This window comes from Nuphar pumila, chromosome 6 (assembly GCF_984573655.1).
Source record: "Nuphar pumila chromosome 6, dmNupPumi1.hap1.1, whole genome shotgun sequence".
NCBI lineage: Eukaryota > Viridiplantae > Streptophyta > Magnoliopsida > Nymphaeales > Nymphaeaceae > Nuphar > Nuphar pumila.
In genome coordinates this window covers 104928734-104951762 of record NC_143254.1, presented here as the reverse complement: position 1 = coordinate 104951762, position 23029 = coordinate 104928734, and the positions used below count along the sequence as shown (strand labels likewise).

At 39.9% G+C, this 23029-nt stretch overlaps 1 protein-coding gene, 1 non-coding gene and 2 pseudogenes across 2 annotated transcripts; 3 read left to right on the top strand and 1 right to left on the bottom strand.

Moving 5' to 3' along the window:
• Nucleotides 1–2695: 2695 nt before the first annotated feature.
• LOC149835528 (peroxidase P7-like) lies at nt 2696–4196 on the bottom strand. Its single transcript, XM_090010559.1, has 4 exons — nt 3949–4196; nt 3649–3840; nt 3386–3551; nt 2696–3143 (listed from the first exon to the last, which is right to left on the bottom strand). The coding sequence occupies exons 1-4, from the start codon at nt 4159–4161 to the stop codon at nt 2752–2754; spliced, it is 963 nt and encodes a 320-aa protein (XP_089866685.1). The 5' UTR covers nt 4162–4196; the 3' UTR covers nt 2696–2751.
• A 10000-nt stretch (nt 4197–14196) lies between these two features.
• LOC149835527 (putative pentatricopeptide repeat-containing protein At3g25060, mitochondrial pseudogene) lies at nt 14197–14745 on the top strand (annotated as a pseudogene).
• A 7-nt stretch (nt 14746–14752) lies between these two features.
• Nucleotides 14753–16022, top strand: LOC149835526 (pentatricopeptide repeat-containing protein At1g11290, chloroplastic pseudogene; annotated as a pseudogene).
• Nucleotides 16023–22531: 6509 nt separating this feature from the next.
• On the top strand, nt 22532–22728 carry LOC149835525 (U2 spliceosomal RNA). The gene has a single exon (XR_016432842.1). It is a non-coding gene; the product is annotated as a U2 spliceosomal RNA (small nuclear RNA).
• Nucleotides 22729–23029: the final 301 nt, after the last annotated feature.

Below are 23029 nucleotides of genomic sequence, written 5' to 3'. Positions count from 1 at the left end.
GGATGATCCTCTAGCTTGATCCTACACAGGTAGTCTATGCCCCCCTTTTAATTTGTCAACAAGAAAAATCCAGGAAAGTTGGTCAGCTTGATGGAATCATCAATACCTCTCTAGGACTCTAACTACTCCAAGTTTGATTCTCTTCATACCTTTATTAATCTCTCTCTCTCTCTCTCTCTCTCTCTCTCTCTCTCTCTCCCTCACACACACACACACACACAAAAAAAAAAAAAGGAGGTCAAAGATAGAAAGCCTTGACTTTCCTTTTCAGCACATGTTGGTCATGCTTTTCAACAAACAATATTTTCTTTGTGAGGCTTTATGCACGGTCAAAACTAGCACGATTGTTTATCTCCTCTGTTTGTGGTAGGGGTGATTTACCCAAACCCGACCCTGACCAAACCCTATAGGGTCTGGGTATGCTGATAAATAAGAAGACCTGGGTTCAGACCCGAAGGTCCGATTAATACATGGATCCGGGTATAGTTTGTAAAATTTTATACCTGATCTGGGCCTGAGTTTCGATTAAGATAGACCTGCAATTTTTTAATGTAAAAATAATAAAAATTATTGTTTTAGCGAGTATGATCTGGGTCTGGTTCATGTAGTTCTTATCGGGTCCGAGTATGGTTTCTCTTATGATGAACTCGATTAGACTTGGGTCCGGACTCAATACCATACCCCAAAATCGGGTCTAAATCTGGTTTCACCTGGGTCCGAACCAAACTCGACCAGTTAACACCCCTACTTTGCTTTGTGGTACTACTTCAGCGTTTACCAAAACCATTCTGCTTTCGGCGTACGTAGACATCCATCTAAAAAAACAAAAATCCTAGCATAACTGCTTAGACATGCATCATAGTTTGGTTGTTCATGCATGAATTAAAATGAATCAAAGTATGCTTTTATTTAAAGTTTTTTTTTTCGTAATCATTCTTACAGATGCATCATAGGACAGTTTTGCTATGGTTGGCAAAAAAGAAGGGAGATTTTGGAAAATGACATAAGGGAAGGATTTTTTTTTTGTGTTTGCTTTATAAGAGAAGGATGATTACTGGAAAAAAAAAACTTTTTTCTCTTATGGCATGGTGCCGCATTTAGTCTGGGAAACAGTATGGGCTGCTCATGCTGAACTAGTAAAGAGTTTGTTTGAATTCATGAAATAGGCTCGGCAAACTAAAACATGAACTACCAAGTGAAGATGGTCAAAGTGTTTGGCTTGCAAGAAATAAGTTCAGAGTTCAATTTCTATTGCTTACAAGTTTGAAACAATTATTACTTTTTTAAATAAGCTAATTTCAGCTTAGATTAGTAGGTTTAAGGTCCAAACTTTATTAGTTTCAATAGTAAATGTGCTAGTTAGTGCTTGGCTTGTAAAGCTAGAGCTTTTCATGAGCTCAAGCTCAACTGGGCTCAGATTCAAGGATGCCAAGTACTGGCAACATAGACTTATGGAGTAGATTCACACCGGATCTGTTGTCAATCAGAACACATAATAAACTTAGCCTGAATACCCTCTGTTCAGTTCCTTGGATTCATTTACCTGCCCCAGTCACATTCTGACCAACATGTGCACAGTGGTGGTTCGAGAAGTTTCGGCCCTAATTTTTTTTTTCAAATATTGCCAAATTTTTTAATATTACATGAAAAAATGCAATATAAACATTAAATAATATATTAAACATTTTTTTAACATAAACAACAAGTATTGAATGTTGCATGACTGTCATGCATGTAAAACATCAAAAGTTGTATAACAGTGGCATTGATTACAATTCGCCCTTGAAAATGGCATGTTAATTAAGTTGATGTATGAGTAGGAGAGCACCTTTTATAAAACGTAGGAGGCTCTCTCTCGCACCCTCTTCGATATGAGACTATTTCAGATCTCTTAAAAGACGATGTACATGTATTATATATGCAATACCATTATTAACTAGATTCTTTCAAATTTGAAGGCCCTTTCAAAAAGGAAGCCCTAGGCAGTGGCCTCAAAACTCAAAGAGGCCGGCCGGCCCTCAGATACATGCATGAAAAGTATGTCTTTCACCCAAAGGAAGCAGGAGGAAAGTATCCTTTCAATAAGCGACACACAATAGAGAGAGCACCATGGCCCTTTAAAAAGAGGACACATAAGGTGATTTGACAAAACACAAACTTTTTTGTTTGAAATCACCACTGTCCATCACTTCAATCACCACCATTTATTCTACGAGCAATGGAACCCACCAAAAGTCATGATGTCATCATTTTATAATGGATGGTGGTGATTGAAGTGATGGACGGTGATGATTTCAAAACACAAAAAATTGTTGTTTTGTCAAATTACCCGATCTCTGATGTGCTTTGAAAAGGTCTGCATAAGAAAAGAGAAATGTCATTGCTACCCCTTGGGGTGCCTATAGTATCCACCACTAGGGATGCACAATGAGCCGAGCTATTTAAACTTAGCTTGAACTCGCTAGAAAATAAGTCATGATGTGAAATAAAATGAAAATTATTGCAAATAACTGCATTTGATTCCATTTAAGATATTAAACCCATACAACAGGTTTGGTGATAATAATCATAAAACACATTTGGAAGCATAGAAAAGGCTAATACTGCCTTATTAAGAAACAATGCAATTAAGATAATATTGGTGGTCCTCCAAAGGGAACCCATGAATCGCTACAAGATATATTTGTTGAGAAGCTTGTTTGGTCCATGGTTGAAACTATTACTGCAACAAATGCAACCAAGACTTCTTAACTAGTTGACCCTCCTACAATTCTTCCTGATCTCTCCATTGGAGCCACTGAGAGGCTTGATGTCTCCCATCTTGATCATCGCTTCAACGAAGTCGGCGTTGAAGGTGCTAGCACTCTGGCTGTAGGTCCTGACCAGGGAATCAGTGGATCCACCATTGAAGAGCTGCTGATCAGAATGGAGGAGGCCTCTTCTGCTGATGAGGTTAGTAAAGTAGTTTGTGTCGAAGTACGTAGGGGTCTGTATGTCAAGAGGTGCCAATTTGTTGTCCCCAGAGCCTGCAGTCCTGGGACAGCCTGCCTGCCTTGTCCTTGCAAAGAAACCATCGATGTTTGTTTCATTGTATAAGCGGCTTCTAAAGTTGGTGCAACGTGCTTGACCGATAGTGTGAGACCCTGCTTCCAAAAATGGTGTTATTGCTGGAGAGAGAGAGAGAGAGAGAGAGAGAGAGAGAGAGAGTCCACTTCAATCCCAAATGATTGGAGAGGATCAAACAAAACAGAGCTACACCTAAGCCCCAACCAAGGGCCACAAGTTTTGCTATACCAAGCATAGGGTTTTTAAAGATAGATACTCCAATTTATGACCACGAAGCTGAGTCAAGCCCAATATCTATAACTTTGACTTGGATCCATACCTGATAAAGCAACCATGTCCTTGGCAGAGAGCCCTTGAGCTTGGAAGCTAGAGATGAGACGGTTAAGGTCAAATGTGGGAGCAGGGATGCTAGTGTTAGCAGCAGCTTGGCTAGCTGTCCTAGCATCCCTTCTTCCAACCTTCACATCCCAGTTAGGTCCACCCAGCTAACACAAAACAGAGATATTCAAGTTAATTTCATAACAAGCATGTACTAAGAGAAAGCATTACTGAGCTTAACCGCAATTAAAACTCATCACTTACAGAAACAACAGAGTCTCTAGCACTAATGGCCAAGACATCAGCACATGACACAACCCCTGGGCAGACCTGCTCCACCGCGGCCTTAATCGCATCGATCACTTCAAATCCTCTAGCAGATTTCCTATTAGGAGCTGCATTCTTCTCCCCCGTGAACGTAGCCGTGTCATCCAACAAAACTGAGCCATCACACCCCTAATACACAAATTTAGAGTATCAAACATGCACCAATCAGTTTCTATCTTATGGGAAGGTTAAGACAAAGAATAATTTACGGAGTCTTGGTTGATATAGATATGTTACATTAACAAAGCAGTCATGGAAGAACAGGCGAAGAAGCGACGCGCCCATTCTAGGTTCTTTAGCCACAGCTAGCTTGACCTGGGCTCGGACTGTCTCGAACACACCAGGGCAACAAGAGTCATAGAAATTAGGAGAGAGTTGAGCAGAGGAGCTCCCAAGGAAGATGGCTAAGCACATGAAGAAGGTAACAAACAAGGTTGCAGAGGAAGCCATGACTTGGAGAGCTGAAGGGGCAGACAGGACGTTGTTTGAAGGACCCCTCCAGGGATGAGAGTATATATAGTGCATGGAACGTTGAAGGGGTTAGAGAAGAAGGGGTGGTCGGTCACCTTGACTACTTCAGATTAAATGGGGCATTTATTGTCTTCACTCGGCTTCCACCTAACATAGATGGCTGCATAACCCTTGCTCATTGTTCCCACACACATTCTTTGTCTTCTTTATTGTCACTTTTCATGTCTTGTTATTTTGTAGCTCAGGCTTTGTTGGTTGTGTATTTTCATAATCCCAATGAGTGGGGGGGGCCTTTGCTTCAGCCTTTACAAGGGTAGGATCCAACTGGACCAGGTCAATATCCCACAAGCTCCCTAACAAGGTACTCATACAGATTCAACCATGCCCAAATTGGATTAATCCTAAAACCTTTAAACTTGAAATGCTGGGGTTAGATTTTCATTTGGTTTTGTACCTGGGCCTAGTTAATAAAAGAAAAAGTGGTTGGTACCTTGGCTTGCCTCCAGACCCAGAGTGGGAAGACCCTAACCTGGTCCTGGCTGTGGTAGATTAAATACTAGGTTGAATTGATAACTTGCTTTAATGAAAGAGGAAAAGCTACTTTTGAAGGGGACTTTCATGTCAAAGAGTCATTTTTCGTTTATGTTATTGATGATCAAATTTTGAGCAGTGGATCATTCACTGCTACCATCCAAACTTGGCTAAGAAGTGGATAATTCAAGACCAGGGATTGCCTAGTCTTCGTTTATGTTCTAATAAGTTACCTAGTCTTCTAGAAAGTGACAACTTAATTTAGGCAAGCATGCTAGACCAGGGAATGCTTAAATTCAAGACCATGTTAGCCTCTACCATGAGATGAATAATCTCATCTATTGGGGTCCAACTTACAATCTAGAGGTCTATACCTGAAGTGAGACAAATTTTGGTCAGACGCTGATAAGTAGCACCGGAGAGGAGATAAGTTTTGACCATGCATAAAGCGTTAAAAAAAATTAATGCACGTAGTTGAAAAGTATGATCACCATGCGCTGAGTCTTCCCTTTTGAGAGAGAGAGAGAGATTGAAGAATTGTTAGGGAGGCATTATTTATTGCAGCAAGCCAATAAAATTGGCTGACTTTTTCTTGCTGACACCATGCGTGTAGGACAAAAAACCTCTTTTTGACCATAGACCATGGATGCAACCTTTAACTGCTTCGAAATTTGCCAAGAGGCAATTGACATTACCACAGAAATGATTGAGGGCACACAAATTGCGCAAAATTCAACATACCAATTAAAAAACCATTCACAATCTCTCTCTCTCTCTCTCTCTCTCTCTCTATATATATATATATATATATATATATATATATATATATATATATATATATATTGTGTGTGTATTTGTTAGATGTGAGAAAAAAAACTAAAAAAAGGGTTTCAGCAATTTGGCAAAGTTGATTGTATGTACATCACTGTAACAAGTATACTTTCGTTCTTTCTTTCTCTCTCTATATATATATATAGTCCTTCGAGAGCAATCATAGTTGTAGGTTACATCTTCTCAATCAGACGTTAGGTATGTACTTAACAATTATTTTATAGGATTCATGTTTTTTAGACATCAAAATAGGTTTTTTTAAGTCATAAAATTTTAGTATATTGTGAACCGTTGTTTTTTGAAGATCTTAAAAAACCTACAATTTTGCCATAATCACATGTTCCAAAACTTGTTTTTCACAAAATAATGATTGCAAATCATATCTATAGGATATGACCAACCAAAAAAGCACTCAAATTTTAAAAATTCAAAGCTTCTATTAAGTGGGAGTAATTGCTTCGGGAGCATATATATATATATATATATATATATATATATATATATATATATATATATATATATATATATATATATAGAGAGAGAGAGAGAGAGAGAGAGAGAGAGAGAAATGTGTTCCTTAGGGCCTCTTTTTCATTAGGTCTCGTTAGGCCCCTTCAAAAATCATAGTTTTAATTATTTTTTCTCTCATCTAACACGGTAGATTTTATCTATAGGTTTTGTTTAGTAAGAACCAGCTTTTGGATCACTGAAATCTGACGAGTACAATATATGTTTTTCGGTGATCTAAAATCAATAGTCATGAAGTTACCCATTTTTTTGGCCCAGAAAAATATGTTCTTTAATTTAAAAAATATGATTCAAGAGTTGATTTCTACTAAAAAGAGCATGCTAAACACGTCTAATGGCTCAGATCTATCACTTAAAACCTATGGAGCAGAACAGGGCAAAACCAACAATGGGGCCTAAAATGTTCAGTTCTCATATATATATATATATATATATATATATATATATATATATATATATATATATATATATATATATATATATATATATATATATATATATATGAGTGGGAAGTCGAGCCTATTTGAAGCCTACCTTTATTCCATTTTTGGCTATAGATGGCCAATGATGAGATGCATGAAAGTCAAAGGCCAGGCACTAGTAGCTCATGCATAGCTAGTTAAATTTAGTGCATTTCATACAAAGTCATATGAATTGGTCGTGGCTCGCGGCACAAAGACATCATTTTTGCCTTGTTTCAAAATCCATGTCATGTGTCAAGTAATACTTCAACTTCCTATATATATAGGGTTCATAGTGATAAGTATTGCTATATTTATGAAAATCTCACGATAATATCATGAGAAATTACTTGAATGTTTTAAACGGTAATTTCTTATAATATATTTAAAATATCATGTTTTTGTCAAAAACATAAATATCACAATTTAAAAGTGATATATATGTTTTTAACCATTGTTTTTTCACTACAAGAAAATTTTCAATTAGCGACGGATATTTGCGGCAAATTTTTTTCGTCGCAACGTTGCGGCGGATTAACGAAAGAAACTAATCCGTCGCTAAGATTTGTAATATTTTTGAAACTAGCAACGGAAAAACTTTTGTCGCTACCTCTGTCGCTAGTTAGCGACGGCAGGTTTTTGTCACAATACACGTGACGGTTAGCGACGGATTTGGCGATGAAAGTTTTTCCGTCACTACGTAGCGATGCCGTTAGCGATGAAAATCTTTCGTCGTTAACTGGTCATGTAAATTTACGATGGAGTTGCGACGAAATTAGGTCGTCGCCAAATTCGTCACTAATTTTCCAGTAAATCCCTAATCAGAGTCCTTTTTTCTCTTTCATGTTTCGTCTCTCTCGTCTGACGCACTCCTCCGCCGCCTGACCCGCCGCCTCCCCCCCCCCGTCTTCCGGGTAAATCTCTCTCTTTTTTTCGGCAGGGGGGCGCCTGCCCCTTTTATTTTTTTCGGCAGGGGGTCGCCCCCTCTGCCTCATTCGTTTTTTCCTGCAGGGGGGGCGACCCCCTGCCGCGTTTTATTTTTTTTGACAGGGGGGCGACCCCCTGCCGCATTTTGTTTTTTCCAACAGGGGGGCGACCCCCCTGCCTCGTTGTTTTATTCGGGCGGGGGGTCGCCCCCATGCTTTTCCGGCAGGGGGTCACCCCCTCGCCACTTTTTTTTCAGGTAGGGGGGGGGGGCGACTCCATGCCTCGTTTTTTTTTCAGCAGGGGGTCGCCCCCCTGCCTCATTTTTTCATTCAGGCAGGGGGTCGCCCCCTGCCTCGTTTGTTTTTTTCGGCAGGGGGTATCTCCCCTGCCTCATTTTTTTATTCAGGCAGGGGGTCGCCCACCCTGCTTTTCCTGCAGGGGGGAGGGGGTGACCCTGCCTCTTCTTTTTTTTTTTTTGGTAGGGGGTCACCCTTTCTGCATCATTTTTTTTTGACAGGGGGGCGATGGGCAGGGTGGTGCCTGGCGATCGTCGGGTTCCTGAACCACGGCATCACCTCATGCCTGTCGCTTGGGACGATCACTGCCTCTGGAGACCTCGTGCTGCTGGCGTACATCGCTGGCCTACTGACTGGTCGGCCGAACTCGAGGGCGGTCGGGCCGAACGGAGAGGTGGTCGACGCTCGGGAGGCGTTCCGCCTCACCGGAATCCCGCCCGAATTTGATATTTATTCTAAATTTTTTCCTTTCGCCAGAGGATGACTTCATTTTAACACAGTACCTTTTGCTGATTTCTTAACAGATCCCGCTTGTGCCCCGCCACCCGTGGTAAGTAAGTGAAAAAAACATTGCAAATCGGGTAAATACCCGTGGTGAGTAAGTGATGCAAGCACATCACATGTTATTTAATTTATTGGATGCAACATTTTACTGTTCACACACTCACTTAGTTGTTGATATCTAGAATTGCTTTGTTGGAGTTTAGAGATCATGCTGAGCATGATTTTAATGTATGAGAATAGAAGTGTTCTTATTTTTGGAGTACGGATTCCATGATAGGCATGGTACTAGTTACCAGGATATTGCAGTTTGTTTGCTGTAGGTACATGTTAACCATTTCTCAATCTCACTTTGTTGAGAAAGTACTTGTGAAATTTAGCTATAACCAAAGGAGATCTGTAGCAACTCCATATGACCCTTCTATCCTTCTTCATAAGAATACGACTGGTGTTCATGTGTCTCAATTAAGGTATTCCCAGATTATTGGAAGTTTGATGTATCTTACAAATTGCACGAGACCGGATATTTCGTTCTCCGTGACAAAATTAAGTAGATACACAAGTTGTCAAAATCGCACTCATTGGAAGGCATTGGACATGATACTTAGGTACCTGAAAGGAACTATTTCCTTGAGTTTGCATTACAAGAGGTTCTCTGCAGTTCTTGAGGGATATAGTGATGCAAGCTGGATAGCCATGAACTCTGGAAGTTATGGCGTGACAGGGTATGCATTTACCTTGGGTGGCGGCACAGTCGCCTGGAGATCAGTAAAGCAGACCATCTTGTCCCAGTCTACTTTTGAGGCTGAACTCTGTGCTTTAGATGTCACAGGATTGGAAGCTGAATGGTTAAAGGGACTTCTTGAGGAACTTCCTTTAATGTGCAAGCCAATTCCTGCGATATATGTGCATTGTGACAATATGGCCACTATTGCAAAGATTAAAAGCACAAAATATAACCAAAAGCAGAGAAGACACATCCAAGTCAGAATAAAATCTGTAAGGGAACTGGTGTCTAAGTTAGTGGTTGTTGGATCCAAAGAGAACACAGCTGATCCATTAACGAAAGGACTAGATAAGTCGTTAGTCCTAAAATCCAGAGAGGGGATGTGACAGAAACCCATCAGTAGTTCATCTGCAGTAGCAACCCAACCTATCTGAGTGGAGATCCCACAAAGTAGGTTCAATGTGGTAATAACAAGCTGTAGGGTGAACTGGATATCACATTATTATATGATACCTTGTATCTGTGTCTGTTCCCCTGTTTACTCTGGAATGATGTTGTAGCTGCAAGTTAAGGAAGAGTTAAAACTCTGAATGGGTTCAAAGCCTTATAGGCGAGATGTTAGTAGTACACCTTTGGAGAAGCCCACCTATGTGAGTGTGACTGTGTGGCCGCAGTTTAAGGAATTGGGTTATTCCTGAAGTCACTCATGAAACAGGATTCAGGCGCATGACTTTTAACGCGCCGCCCCTAAAGATTACAACCAGAACCTTTATCGTGTTGTTGCTAATGGACACTCCTACACCTAAGGTTCAAGTTCAAGACTTCAGTTCACTTCGTTCCTGTGGGGGTAAAGTTAGTCAACTAAGGTAGTGGTTCAAACTGGAAGGTACCATTGCTGAAAGCATGATATGTCCTGTTGCAGATTGTCTCATCTTGCTCCTTGGTTTCCTCCAATTTCATTCTTTGAATTTATGGGGGAATGTTAGGTGTAAGAAGGTAGGGAGAAAGAATTCAAAGGAGAAACATGGGTGTTTAGAGGAAGTGGTCTTGATGAGGTGGAATAGTCTCATATTGCTTTTGCTTGAGTTTTCTGAGGGCTTTATAAGCAACTAGTGAACTCATACACTTGTTCCTGAGAACAAGGGATTGGGATGACCACCACACACACGCGCGCGCGCGCGCCCGTCGTGCCGTGTCGTGCCGGGCTCGGGCTCGGGCTCGGGTTCCGGTTCGGGTAATTGGTCCTTTAGGGCCATATCCAATCAAGACAAAGTACCTTTTTACCCAAAGTTTCTTTGGTTATTTGGATTCGGTTACGGGTTATGGGAATGGATAACGGGTCACGACTCCTCGTATTTTATGCTCGTTATGGCTCTTCGAATTTCGTACCGTTAACGGATCACGTCTCTTCAGAATCCGTAACGGCATCTCCTCTGTTGCTCTCTCTCTCTCTTTCCTGAGGTATCCTGAAAGGGTGTTCTGCAACAGCATTTGGTTCGAAGAGGTTGTTTTCGAAGGATGACTAGTCGGAGTGCACCGTTCGGTTCGTCGTGACTATTGTATCCTGGGGAAAGGACGCCGGACCCTGACTTGCACTGTATGTGGGGGTGAATCTTCTCTAAGGGGAGTACTTCCGTACGCCTTAGCCTGTTAAACAATATTAACATGTTTCTCTTATGTTTATTATGTTCTATGCATATGTTTGTTTATATGCTTTTGTCTGAATTTTGGTTGTTTGCGGAAATCGACATGCATGCACCTTGTTATTGTTTCGGTCATTTGTTGATCATGCTTTATACTTTGTTGTATTTCTTGATTTATATCATGTTTTATATCATGATGACGACTGTTAAACTGTGTGATCCGAAATATGATCCAACAATAAGCTCTCAAATAAAAACCCTTTGCATCCCATGTCTGAACGTGACGCGAAGCATTTGCTTTGTGCAAGAATAGTAAATAAAAGCATTTAGAAGAATTAGTAATAGATGATTTCTAATTCCTGCAAACTATGAATCCCTGATGCATATGCTTTTCCTGTACTATGAGGCCTTTGTGATTTTTTTTCTGAAATCGTCCTTTTTCGTCCAGCTATTAATATTAGGTTATGGTAGAAGCTAGAGGCCTATACCTGAAGTGAGACAAATTTTGGTCAGATGCTGATAAGTAGCACCGGAGAGGAGATAAGATTTGAACATGCAGAAAGCGTTAAAAAAATTACTGCACGTAGTTGAAAAGTATGATCACCATGCGCTGAGTCTTTCCTTTTGAGAGAGAGAGAGCTTGAAGAGTTGTTAGGGAGGCATTATTGATTGCAGCAAGCCAATAAAATCTTTTTCTTGCAGACACCATGAGTGTAGGACAAATCAACTCTTTTTTACCATAGACCATGGATGCAACCTTTAACTGCTTCGAAATTAGCCAAGAGTCCTTGACATTACCACAGAAATGATGGAGTTGCACAAAATTCAACATATTCAACCACCAATTAAAAAACCATTCTCTCTCTCTCTCTCTCTCTCTCTCTATATATATATATATATATATATATATATATATATATATATATTATGGCAATGAAAACCTACAAAATGGGCACCGTACTAAATGAAACATGCTATTTGTTTTCAGGTGTTTTTTTTAATTCTGACAGTACAGATGTGATCTATATTTACAATCTTAATAAACGGTTTCAAATATTCTCTCTCTCTCTCTATATATATATATATGGGGTGGGTGTTTGTGTGTGTTTGTTTGTTAGATGTGAGAAAAAAAAACTAAAAAAAGGGTTTTCACAATTTGGCTAAGTTGATGAGAGAGAGAGCACCTAGTAGAAATCATAGTTGTAAGTTATAGGAATCATGTTTTGGATCATGCTTTTGAACATCAAAATGGGTTTTTTTAAGTCATGAAATTTTGGTATATGTTTTTTTGAAGATCTTAAAAGACCTACATGTATATCATAATCATATGATACAAAACTTGTTTTTCACTAAATAATAATTGTAGATCATATCAACATGATATGATCAACGAAAAAAGCACTCAAATTTAAAAAAATTGAAGCTTCTATTAAGTGAGAGTAAACCGAAAAGAGCTTGATTTATAAGAGACGCTCTAATACCACTTGATGTAAATCGAGAATGGCTCAATTTACGATAAAGCTACTCACACTGTGAATTATTTAGAAAAGATATAAACTAAATCTAGAAATACGAGAAACTTAAGAAAATTAATGAAACAATTGAAAACATAATAAGAAAGTAACAAAGATTTTCATATAAAATTCAAATGTATATTCTACATAGGGCTCACATCCTTTTATAAATGAGGTCTTCCAAATTTTAATTCAAATAAACTACATAAATTGATAAACTCTTAAAAAGATAAAATGCAACTTAATTATTCTAATCTAATTAAATCTGAGTATCGAATTCAAGATCCATTACAAAATGATATGAATACTAAAATATTTAAACTAAATAATATGAATCTCTAATGATGGAATATGCATCACTCGGCTCCTGCGTTAGATGTCCAAAATTATACTAAAAGGTTGACATTTTAGATGAATTTAAAATGTCAACAGTCCATTTTTCTGCAACTGATGTTCATCTGAAAAGTGGATGGCATCAAAAAAATCTGTGGGGCCTATCTAGGTGGAGACCATCTTGTTTGATGGGTTTTGGGTTCCATTCAATTTCTACATTGATGGCATCCATGGTGCCTTTGTCCAAGGGTCACTTAGGACTTGAGCCGCTCCCTCGATATGAGAGAGAGAGAGAGAGAGAGAGAGAGAGAGAGAGAGAGAGAGGTCATGTTTTACGCAGCGCATACAGTTTCTCTGTTGATGACCATGTCAACATTTTTCAAAATAGACCAAACCCATCGTTAGAAATGCCATGATGGGTGGCTGTCAAGCAGCATGCAGCTATGCTGAATATAATGTGAATGTGAAGTCTTTTCTTAATATCAAGGACAAAATAACAGCTTTTAAGAATATCACATTAAAAAACACAAAATATTTTCAAAATATCAATCATATATTAATTACTATTTGACAAAAATCAGCCATTGCTGTAAGATCAAAGATTGGTATCTTTTTTCCCAAGAGACCATAAGGCTTTGTTTGTTTAATAAAACTTACAACGTGATGTAATCTTTCCCATGAAACAAACATCAAATCATCCTCTGGCACAAGTGAGTGTATTTTTTTTGAAATCAGTGCTCATTAAAGCCTTTTGGTTACCTGAAAATAAAAAAGGTTTTTTTTTTTTTTGAAAGGTGAGGTTAAGCCGACCCCTACCAGTTATACAACTATGCCCTTAGGTTTTGAACCTGCAAAGACCCAATACAGGGTGACTTCGACTAGCTGATCCTACCAGAACCGGAGCCACCGTTGGTGTGGCTTAAGTGTTTTACTAACTAGAGGCTTGCTAATTAATGTGCGTACGGAGGACATAGGGTTTTATCACATGGCACACTTTGAGTGTGCCTCTGCACCTGGCTGCCCTCCATCTGTTTTTGGGCCCCATACTCTCAGCCAAAGATGAAGGGCAGCCAGCTGCAGAGGCACACTCAAAGTGTGCCTGATCCTGGCTGGTTTTACCTTGGCCTGGCAAGAGAAAACAAAAATAAGAAAAAAGCAAAAAACAGAACAGAATGAGGTCTCTTGCTAGCCCATTCTAAGTTCTTGCCCGATCCATCCGAACTTATTACGTTGGATTAGTTGATATACCAAAATTGGAACCGAATCCGAACCATTTATATCCCTACCTCTTACTTGAGACCAGTACTCGAGTCTCTGACTCTATTAAGTACACATGATGTGTGTGTGCCCATCATCCATAGTCCTGTGCATGAGCTGAGGCTCCAAATAACAACCAAGATCACACCCATGTGGGCTTGATGGATGATACATGGCCATGCTTTAGTTCCATCAAGGACATTACATCTTTTGTCATCCCTTCCATCCTCATCCTTCATGATTAAATATCCCTCTTTCCTGTATCAATCCTCCATAGATTTTCAGACGCACCAACTTCACTATGACTCACTTCTCCGGGTCTGCACCAACGTGAGGCCTATTGGCCAACTCCACGCTCACTTTGTAATAAGAGGGCCCTCTTCCAACATTGCAATATGGGGCAGATTGGTGAGTTTGTATTCTTAGTTTGGGTGTGTGGGCATTGCGCGCAAAGTGTTCGATTTAATGCCTCAACGAACGATTGCCATGATAATCGGCTATTCGAGAAATGGGTTTTCTTTGGAAGTTCTCGATTCGTATCATAGGTTGATCTCGGAGGGAGTTCGGCCCGATAGCTCGACGTTTACTCTCGCGATCAAGGCTTGCACCAAGCTTGGAGTTTTCGAAAAGGGTGAAGAGATCCGAAATTTCGCTGTGCAATCGGGGTATGGAGATGATATGTTCGTTGGGTCTGCTGCTGTCAATATGTACGTTAAATTTGGCAGAATGGATGATGCGATCCAGGTGTTTGATAGGATGCCTAAAAGCGATCTTGTTGATTGGACGACCATGGTTACCGGTTATGCACAGTGCGGGATGGGAGAGAAGGCTTTGGGTTTTTTCAGGAGAATGCAGTCAGCCGGAGTTGGTGGTGATGCGATTGTCATGGTGGGTTTGCTTCAAGCTTGCGCTAATGTGGGGGCACTTAAACTTGGTCTCTCTGTTTATGGGCATATCTTAAGGAGGGAGCTTCCCATGGATGTGGTGTTGAACACAAGTCTTGTGGATATGTAGGCAAAAAATGGCGCTTTGGATGCAGCTCGCTGCTTGTTTGATGCAATGCCACAGAGGAATGTGGTGTCTTGGAGTGCAATGGTGTCTGGATACGCCCAAAATGGTCGTGCGGGATGCACTTAGCCTGTTCATTGCAATGCAACAAGAGACATGTGAGCCAGATTTAGTTGCACTTGTGAGTGCACTGCTAGCTTGTTCTCATGTTGGTCTCCTCCAACAGGGGAAATCTATACACTGCTTCATAATCAAGAATCTTGATTTTGATGATATTTCAGCCACTGTACTGATCGACATGTATGCAAAATGTGGTAGCTTAGTGATGGCACAGAGATTATTTGATTGGATGAGCTGTAGTGATTTAATTGCTTGGAGTGCAATGATCTCTAGCTATGGCATTCATGGTCTTGGAAGTGATGCAATTGCACTCTTCGTGCAGATGCAGCACTGCCAGGTGAAGCCAGATGCTACATTTGCTTCTTTATTATCAGCATGTAGCCACACAGGCCTTGTTGAAGGCCAGGTATTGATTCTGCCTGATGTTGGATGAGTTCTGCATTCAACAAAGTGAGAAGCATTATGCTTGCATGGTCAATCTATTGGCTCGTGCTGGTCTATTAAAGGAAGCTCATGAGTTGATTAAATCCATGGTAGTTAAGCCAGGGATTGTTGCTCGGAGTGCACTGCTTGTGGGGTGCAAAAATTATCGTGATACAGAGCTTGGCGAAGTTGTCGGAAAGATAATCTGTGACATGCAGCCAGATGATCCAGGCATGCATGTACTAGTTTCAAATGTTTATGCTCTGGGAAGGAGGTGGGATGATGTTGCAGAAGTTAGAAAGATCATGAAGAAGCTGGGGATGAACAAGACACCGGGTTATAGTGTAACACTTGTGAATGGGAAGCTTCATGGATTCGCTATGGAGGATAAGACGCATGAGCAGCACAAGGCGATGATGGCACTTCTAGAGGCTCTAGATCATCAAATGAGAGAAGCTGGTTATGTTCCCGATACCGAGCTTGTGCTGCATGAGCTAGCAGAGCATGTGAAGGAGGGGATGCTCTGTGGTCATAGTGAAAGGTTGGCAATTGCTTTTGCCCTCTTGAACACAACTGCAGGTTCAAGGATCATGGTAACAAAGAACCTGCGAGCTTGTGGTGATTGTCATACTGCTTTCAAATTTATATTCAAGATTCTACATAGAGAAATCATTGTGAGGGATGTCAAGCGTTTTCATCATTTTAAAGATGGGAAGTGTTCATGCGGGGATTATTGGTGAATCTTCACCAATTTTGTTGCTGCTGCTGGTATACACACTTCTTAGATCTTGGTCACTATTTCTGCTTGCTACACTGATATCCTACTCATGTGGATCTTTCTTTTGAACCAAAATCATACAAAAACTGAATCTCTTGAGAGCAATTGGCAACTGCTGGGCAAGCCATGAGAAAAGAGTTCACCTGTGTTGTTGCCGTCTGTCTCAAGATTCAGCTATGTTGCAGATTATGATTGATTCTTCAGCCAGTATTTCAAAGCATTTAACAACTATATTTCTTAGAACTGTTGGTAATGCTTATTTTCAAGTATAGTGATAAATTCTTCATGCTATTACATGCTTTTATGTTTCAAGTTTCATTAAAAAGCATATTGATCAATAAGCAAGCTGGGGGATTCGGCTCCCTCCAAATTGTATTAATTTAAACAGCATAGGATTTACATTCAGTTAAAGATAGCGAGCCACGTGTAAGTATCCAATCTGGTGGCTGATCTCTCCAATACAAAGTATCACTCACCCTATGCAGCTGCTGGAAGTAAGGAATATAACAAGCATATAGCACCAGGCTCCCTGGTGGGCAGGGTCCGCAGAGACGGCGGTTGAAGAGTTTTATATATATATATATATATATATATATATATATATATATATATATATATATATATAGAGAGAGAGAGAGAGAGAGAGAGAGAGAGAGAGAGAGAGAGAGAGAATGGTAGCTGCAGAATGCTTAGGTACTAAATCGGTGGTCAATCGCTGGTTCATCGCGCACAGTGATGGATGGTCACGCCAAAAAAAAAATAGCATCAAAATGACAAAGGGTCATTAGCGGTGACAAAAATCGCCGCTAAAGGTCATTAGCAGTGATTTTTGTCGCTACTAATGCTCATCTTTTCGCCAAGCCCCTTTGACAGAAAAACTCGTCAAAAATGTGATTTTTGTTTTGTTTTGCGCTGGCTACGTGCAGGAAGGTCAGCATGTTTGACAACAAATTTATTACCTATGGATTTTGCAGCTACCAACGACTCTATGTGGAGGAATGAAACCTACCTACTAAAAAACATGTCAAACCTACTCACCACATGTTTTATTGAATTTTTGATATTTTTTTTCAAAATTCTAATAGTACAGGTGTGATCTATATGCTTGTTTTTATAGGAATCAGTTCTTGGAGCATTTGATTCTGATGCATAGATAGGTTTTTATACAACAACAACAACAACTACGCCTTCATCCCAAAACAATTGGGGTCAGCGATATGAACCAAAAAAGAAATTCATTTTGGGTCTTCCACATGAATCCTTTTCCTCCAATCATTTCTATCCAACGCCATGTCCTCGGTGAGGTTCAAAGCATTCATATCCTTTCCTATCATCTCCATCCAAGTCTTCCTAGGCCTACCCCGACCTCTTTTAACTAATATATTTTCCCATTTCTCCAACCTTCTAACTGGAGCATCATTAGGCCTTCGCCGAATATGTCCAAACCACCGTAAACGATTCTCTCGCATCTTATTTTCAATGGGTGCAACACCTACCTTCTTACGTATCTCTTTGTTCTGAATCTTATCTTTTATTGTATTTCCACACATCCATCTAAGCATCCGCATCTCAGCTACACTCATTTTTTGAATATGATGTCTCTTGGCAGCCCAACATTCCGTACCATATAGTAAAGCGGGTCTAATAGTCGTCCTATAAAACTTTCCCTTCAACCGCAATGGCATTCTACGATCGCACAGCACTCCAGTAGCATTTTTCCATTTCATTCACCCAACCTTTATCCTATGATTTACATCTTCATCAATTTCTCCATACTTTTGAATGATGGATCCCAAATATTTGAAATAGTCATTCATCGGTATATCTTGCTCACCAAGCTTCACTACACTCCCATCACTACTTCGTTGCTTACTAAACCGACATTCCATATATTCAGTCTTACTCTTACTCAACTTAAAACCTCTAGCTTCCAATGTCTGTCTCCATAATTCTAACTTAGCATTAACCCCAGCTCTAGACTCATCAATCAAAACAATATCATCAGCAAACAACATACACCACGGTACATTTTCTTGAATTGATCTCGTAAGCTCATCCATCACTATCGCAAATAGGAAAGGGCTTAAAGCAGATCCTTGATGTAACCCAACCGTTATCGGAAAATTGGTTGTCACCCCTCCACAAGTGCGGACATTGGTTACTACTCCTTCATACATAATACTAATGTACTTGAGAGAAACACCTTTCTTCATCATTGTCCACCAGAGAACGTCCCTAGATACTCTATCGTATGCCTTCTCTAAATCAATAAAAACCATATGCAAATCTTTGTTCCTCTCTCTATATCTTTCAATAAGTTGTCTAAGAAGATGTATAGCTTCCATAGTTGATCTTCCAGGCATAAAACCAAATTGATTCTCCGATATCATGACAACCTTTCTCAACCTAGACTCAATCACCCTCTCCCAAAGTTTCATAGTATGACTCATGAGTTTTATACCACGATAGTTTGTGCAATCTTGTATATCACCCTTATTCTTATATAAAGGCACCAAAGTACTCTTCCTCCACTCATTAGGCATCTTATTTGTTCGCCAAATCAAGTTAAAAAGATTTGTCAACCATTCTAAACCTTTCTCTCCCAAGCATTTCCAAGCCTCGATAGGTATACCATCTGGGCCAACTGCCCTTCTTGATTTCATTTTCTTCAAAGCCTCTGCAATTTCTGTCTTTTGAATCTTGCGCATGAAGTTACGATTTATCTCATGAAAAGGAATGGAGAAGTCTCCAAGATCTTGAGCATGACTATCATTAAATAGCTTATCAAAATAATCTTTCCATCTCTCCTTAATCTCCTCATCTTTGACTAAAACCCTTTGCGTTTCATCTTTGATACATCTAACCATACCCAAATCCTTCGATTTCCTATCTCTCATCTTTGCAAGCCTATAAATATCCTTCTCGCCTTCTTTGGTATTTAACTTGTCATAAACCTCCTTATATACCTTAGCCCTCGCGTTTCGAACAACTTTTTTAGCTTCCTTCTTTGCTATCATATACTTCTCCAAATTCTCATTATCACGACTCTTACTTAGATTTCTATAACACTCTCTTTTAACCTTAATAGCTAATTTGACATCCTTGTTCCACCATGATGTATCCTTACCTAGTGGTGCACCGTCTTTAGACTCACCCACTACCTCCTTAGCTACTTTTCTCATACCACCCGCTATCTTATTCCACATTGATTCTGAATCCTCCTCGAGACACCAATCAACTTCCTTAACTACCTGCTCTACAAACATTCCTTGTTTAGCTCCTTTCAGTGCCCACCACTTAATTCTAGGATCTATCCTATGTCTATCCCTTTTGCGGCATTGTCTAATTCTAAGATCTAAAATTAAGACTCTATGTTGTGTAGCTACACTTTCTCCTGGTATAACCTTACAATCGATGCAACAACCCCTATCTCTCTTTCTAAGTAGGAAAAAATCTATCTGACTCGTATTAACCCCACTTTTAAATGTTACTAGGTGAGACTCCCTCTTCCTAAACCAAGTGTTTGCTAAGATCATATCATAGGACAAACAAAAATCTAAAATCCTTTCTCCACTTTCATTTCTTTTTCCTATACCATAGCCTCCATGGATATTCTCAAATCCATCCCTACTAATACCTACATGTCCATTAAGGTCACCGCCGATGAAAAGCTTTTCTCCATAAGATGTCTCTTGTACTACTCCATCTAAATCTTCCCAAAATTGATGCTTAATGGAATCATCTAAACCTACTTGAGGTGCATAAACACTAATAATATTAATAATATCCGTACCTAATACTAATTTAATAAGTAAAATTCTATCACCCTTCCTACGGACCTCAACTACATTATCTATAAACTGACGACTCATAACAATCCCTACTCCATTCCTATTCCTATTTATTCCTGTATACCAAATCTTATATCCCCAAGGTTCTATCACTTTAGCTTTCTCACCTACCCATTTGGTCTCTTGAAGACATAAAATATCAATCTTTCTCCTACACATAACATCTACTAACTCTACCAACTTACCAGTTAAAGACCCTATGTTCCAAGTGGCTAACCTAATTTTATGGTCTTGGACTAACTTCTTTACCCCCACCCGTCCAACAAAGTGAGGGAACCCTTGCCTATTTGACATCACACCCGGGCGCCGGTGTGACGCGTCGCTTCTGGGCGACGACCTAGCAACCCTTGCACATTTATCACTGCCTCCGGGCCTAGAGAGTACAGCGCGTCGCTCAGTAGGAAACGCCCCAACGAAATTCTCATATTGGTTCATTTTCATAGGATATGACAAAGTTTTTATGCTGGCTGTCACAGGCCTACCGCAACCCTCCTCCTTTGTCCGGGTTTGGGACCGGCAGTGTATAACTACACAGGCGGAGTTGAAGGTTTTTATAAGTTTCAAAAAATCAACGGCGTACAATTTTTATAAATTTTTTATGCTCCAAATACCATTTTTTCTATCCAACATTCATGATCAGTGTCAATCAAAATTTTGAAAAAAACATCAAAAATTTTTTGGTCTGTATGGTTGGCATGTTTTTTAGTGGATAGGTTTACATTTTCATATATATGATCAAATTTTTTGAAAAAAACATCAAAAAGTCCATTCCCATAAAAGCAAGCATGCAGATCACATCTGTATGATCAAATTTAAAAAAAAATATAAACAATCTTTCCAAAACTCAGTAGAAAGCATCAGGCACCTACCTACTACTACTACTACTATATATATATATATATATATATATATATATATATATATATATATATATGTGCGGTGCCTTGAATAGTGACTCATGTTCGTACAGCTTCGACTTTGCAAGAGACGCCACTCATGGGTTTCGAACTTGTGGTGTTCCCTCAACTTTAGCAAGTCACCCTTACCACACCACACAAAAAAAAAATGTGCTGCTGCACCGAACCAGGCAACACTTGTCTCGATACAGCTTATGGGCCCTGCCTTTTCTGATCGGTTCATGGATTGATCTATTAGACCCATTTACACGTTGTCCAGACAGGTGCACTGCCATACTCTTTTTCTGCAGTGTGATTGGACCTGATCCGGACTCAATTGACCCCACTATGTATTGATTGGTTGGGGTCTTAAAATTGCACCCAACCCTGAGCTTGACCAACGGTTGTCAGGCTCTGCCTGAGTCAAGGTCAACCAAGCTCACGCTCAAGATCCCAATTGTTTGTAAGTCCATGCCTAAGATATCCAATAGGAATTTTCAAGGGGGTTTGTGGTGGTACCAGAGGGATCGAGCTTTAGGCCCGAGACGGAAGCCCACCACAAACCCCTCCGGGGTGCATGGTCATAGCTCCCTTGGTATGGACTTTGTCCAAGTATCGGTTAGGGTTTAATACCTTTGTCATATTTATAGTTGCCTCATTTTGAGAGTTAAACTTCCTCCTTTAATGTTTATTGTCCCCAACAGCCACCCCCATCACATTGACCAAACTTCAACCGCCAGCTCCCAAACAAGTCCTTAAAAAGGTTGAGACCATATCATTCAAGACAAAAAAAAAAATCACGTATGACGACTTTACATTTATCTGCCTGTATACCATAAAAAAATACCAAGTAAATGCTTAACTTGTCTGGTGCTTTTTTGGATTTATAACCCGAACAAACCCCACCTGGCACAAAGATAAAACTCCGAGGCTAGGACCCCTGCCCAGGGGCGTAGCTAGGATTCATGTGAGGGGTGTGTGTGTGGCAAACAAGGGTGTAGCAAAAAAAAAAAAATGGTGTGATAGTCTAGGGTTCCGGGGCAGCGCCCCATAAATGTGTTTTTTGAGATAAAATAAAAAATGGCTACAATTATTAATAAAAATATATTTCATATGGACAAATCAAACTATTTGCAGCAGTCAGGGTTGGGCTAGGACTGGGCTTTTAAAAAAAAATTAACTGGGCCGGGAGGCAGGACCCCGGCTCGGAAATTCAGTCACATTCTTCTTTGTATGATGTTGTTGTCTTGCTGATGTGTATTGATGTTAGGATTGTAAACATAGAACTTGATATGCTTTGAATCGTATCCAAATGAGCTGTGCTTTCGGCAGTTAGGCGGATTGTTTTATCTTGTATGATCAATGTCCGTCGTGAATTTATTGGGTTTGAAGGATTTAGGTGTTGTGAGTCAGAAATGTTGGGCTTGGTAGTTATGGATTCTTGTTGCTCATGAGGACTGAAATGGAGCCGATAAGAAAATGGAGATGGGTGGTGAGTTGTGGCCTCACATGCAATGCGAGAAATGTTATCGTCATCATGGTATTATCGTCATGTTTTTTTATGATGAGGAACCCTTGCCCAAGCGAGGAAAACCATGGGTGGGTGGGTGTCTGTGCTTGGTGGTAGAAAAATGAGGCTCCGTTTTTAGTCCCATATCGATGAGGAGAGCGGAGTGAGAGGAGTGAAGGGTGTATAAAATGAGGTTGAGAGGAGTGTTAAACTCATACCTTTCTCGGCCTTTTGGCTAAGATCAAGTGTAGTATCTGTTCTTATCAGTTTAATATCTGATATGTGGTCCATGTGACCACACGATATTAAATTAATTTCTTTTGGGGGGGGGTGCCACCACAGTAGCTTGCTACTGGGCCCTTCGAGCGTCGCCCTTGCGTTGCACTACTGCACGGGCCTGGCGCACCCCTACCAATCTCCAATATTAAATTTTTATCAATTGTCGGGGCCTTTATGGGTATAGTTTTCGGTAACGTAAAGATGTTAAAATCGGTTTGATTCATACTGGGTCTAATAGATCTCAGCCCTTTATTCGATAACACTTTTGAATTGGATTGGTATGTGACTTTTGGTATTGTGATATTGGATCTGGAGGTGGTTTTAACTCAGGCTTTGATGGAAAAATAATTGGGAAACTTGGTGGAACAACTTGTTCAACACACTATAATAAGGCTTAATTTTTTGCATACTTTATAAAAGCTATCTTTAATAT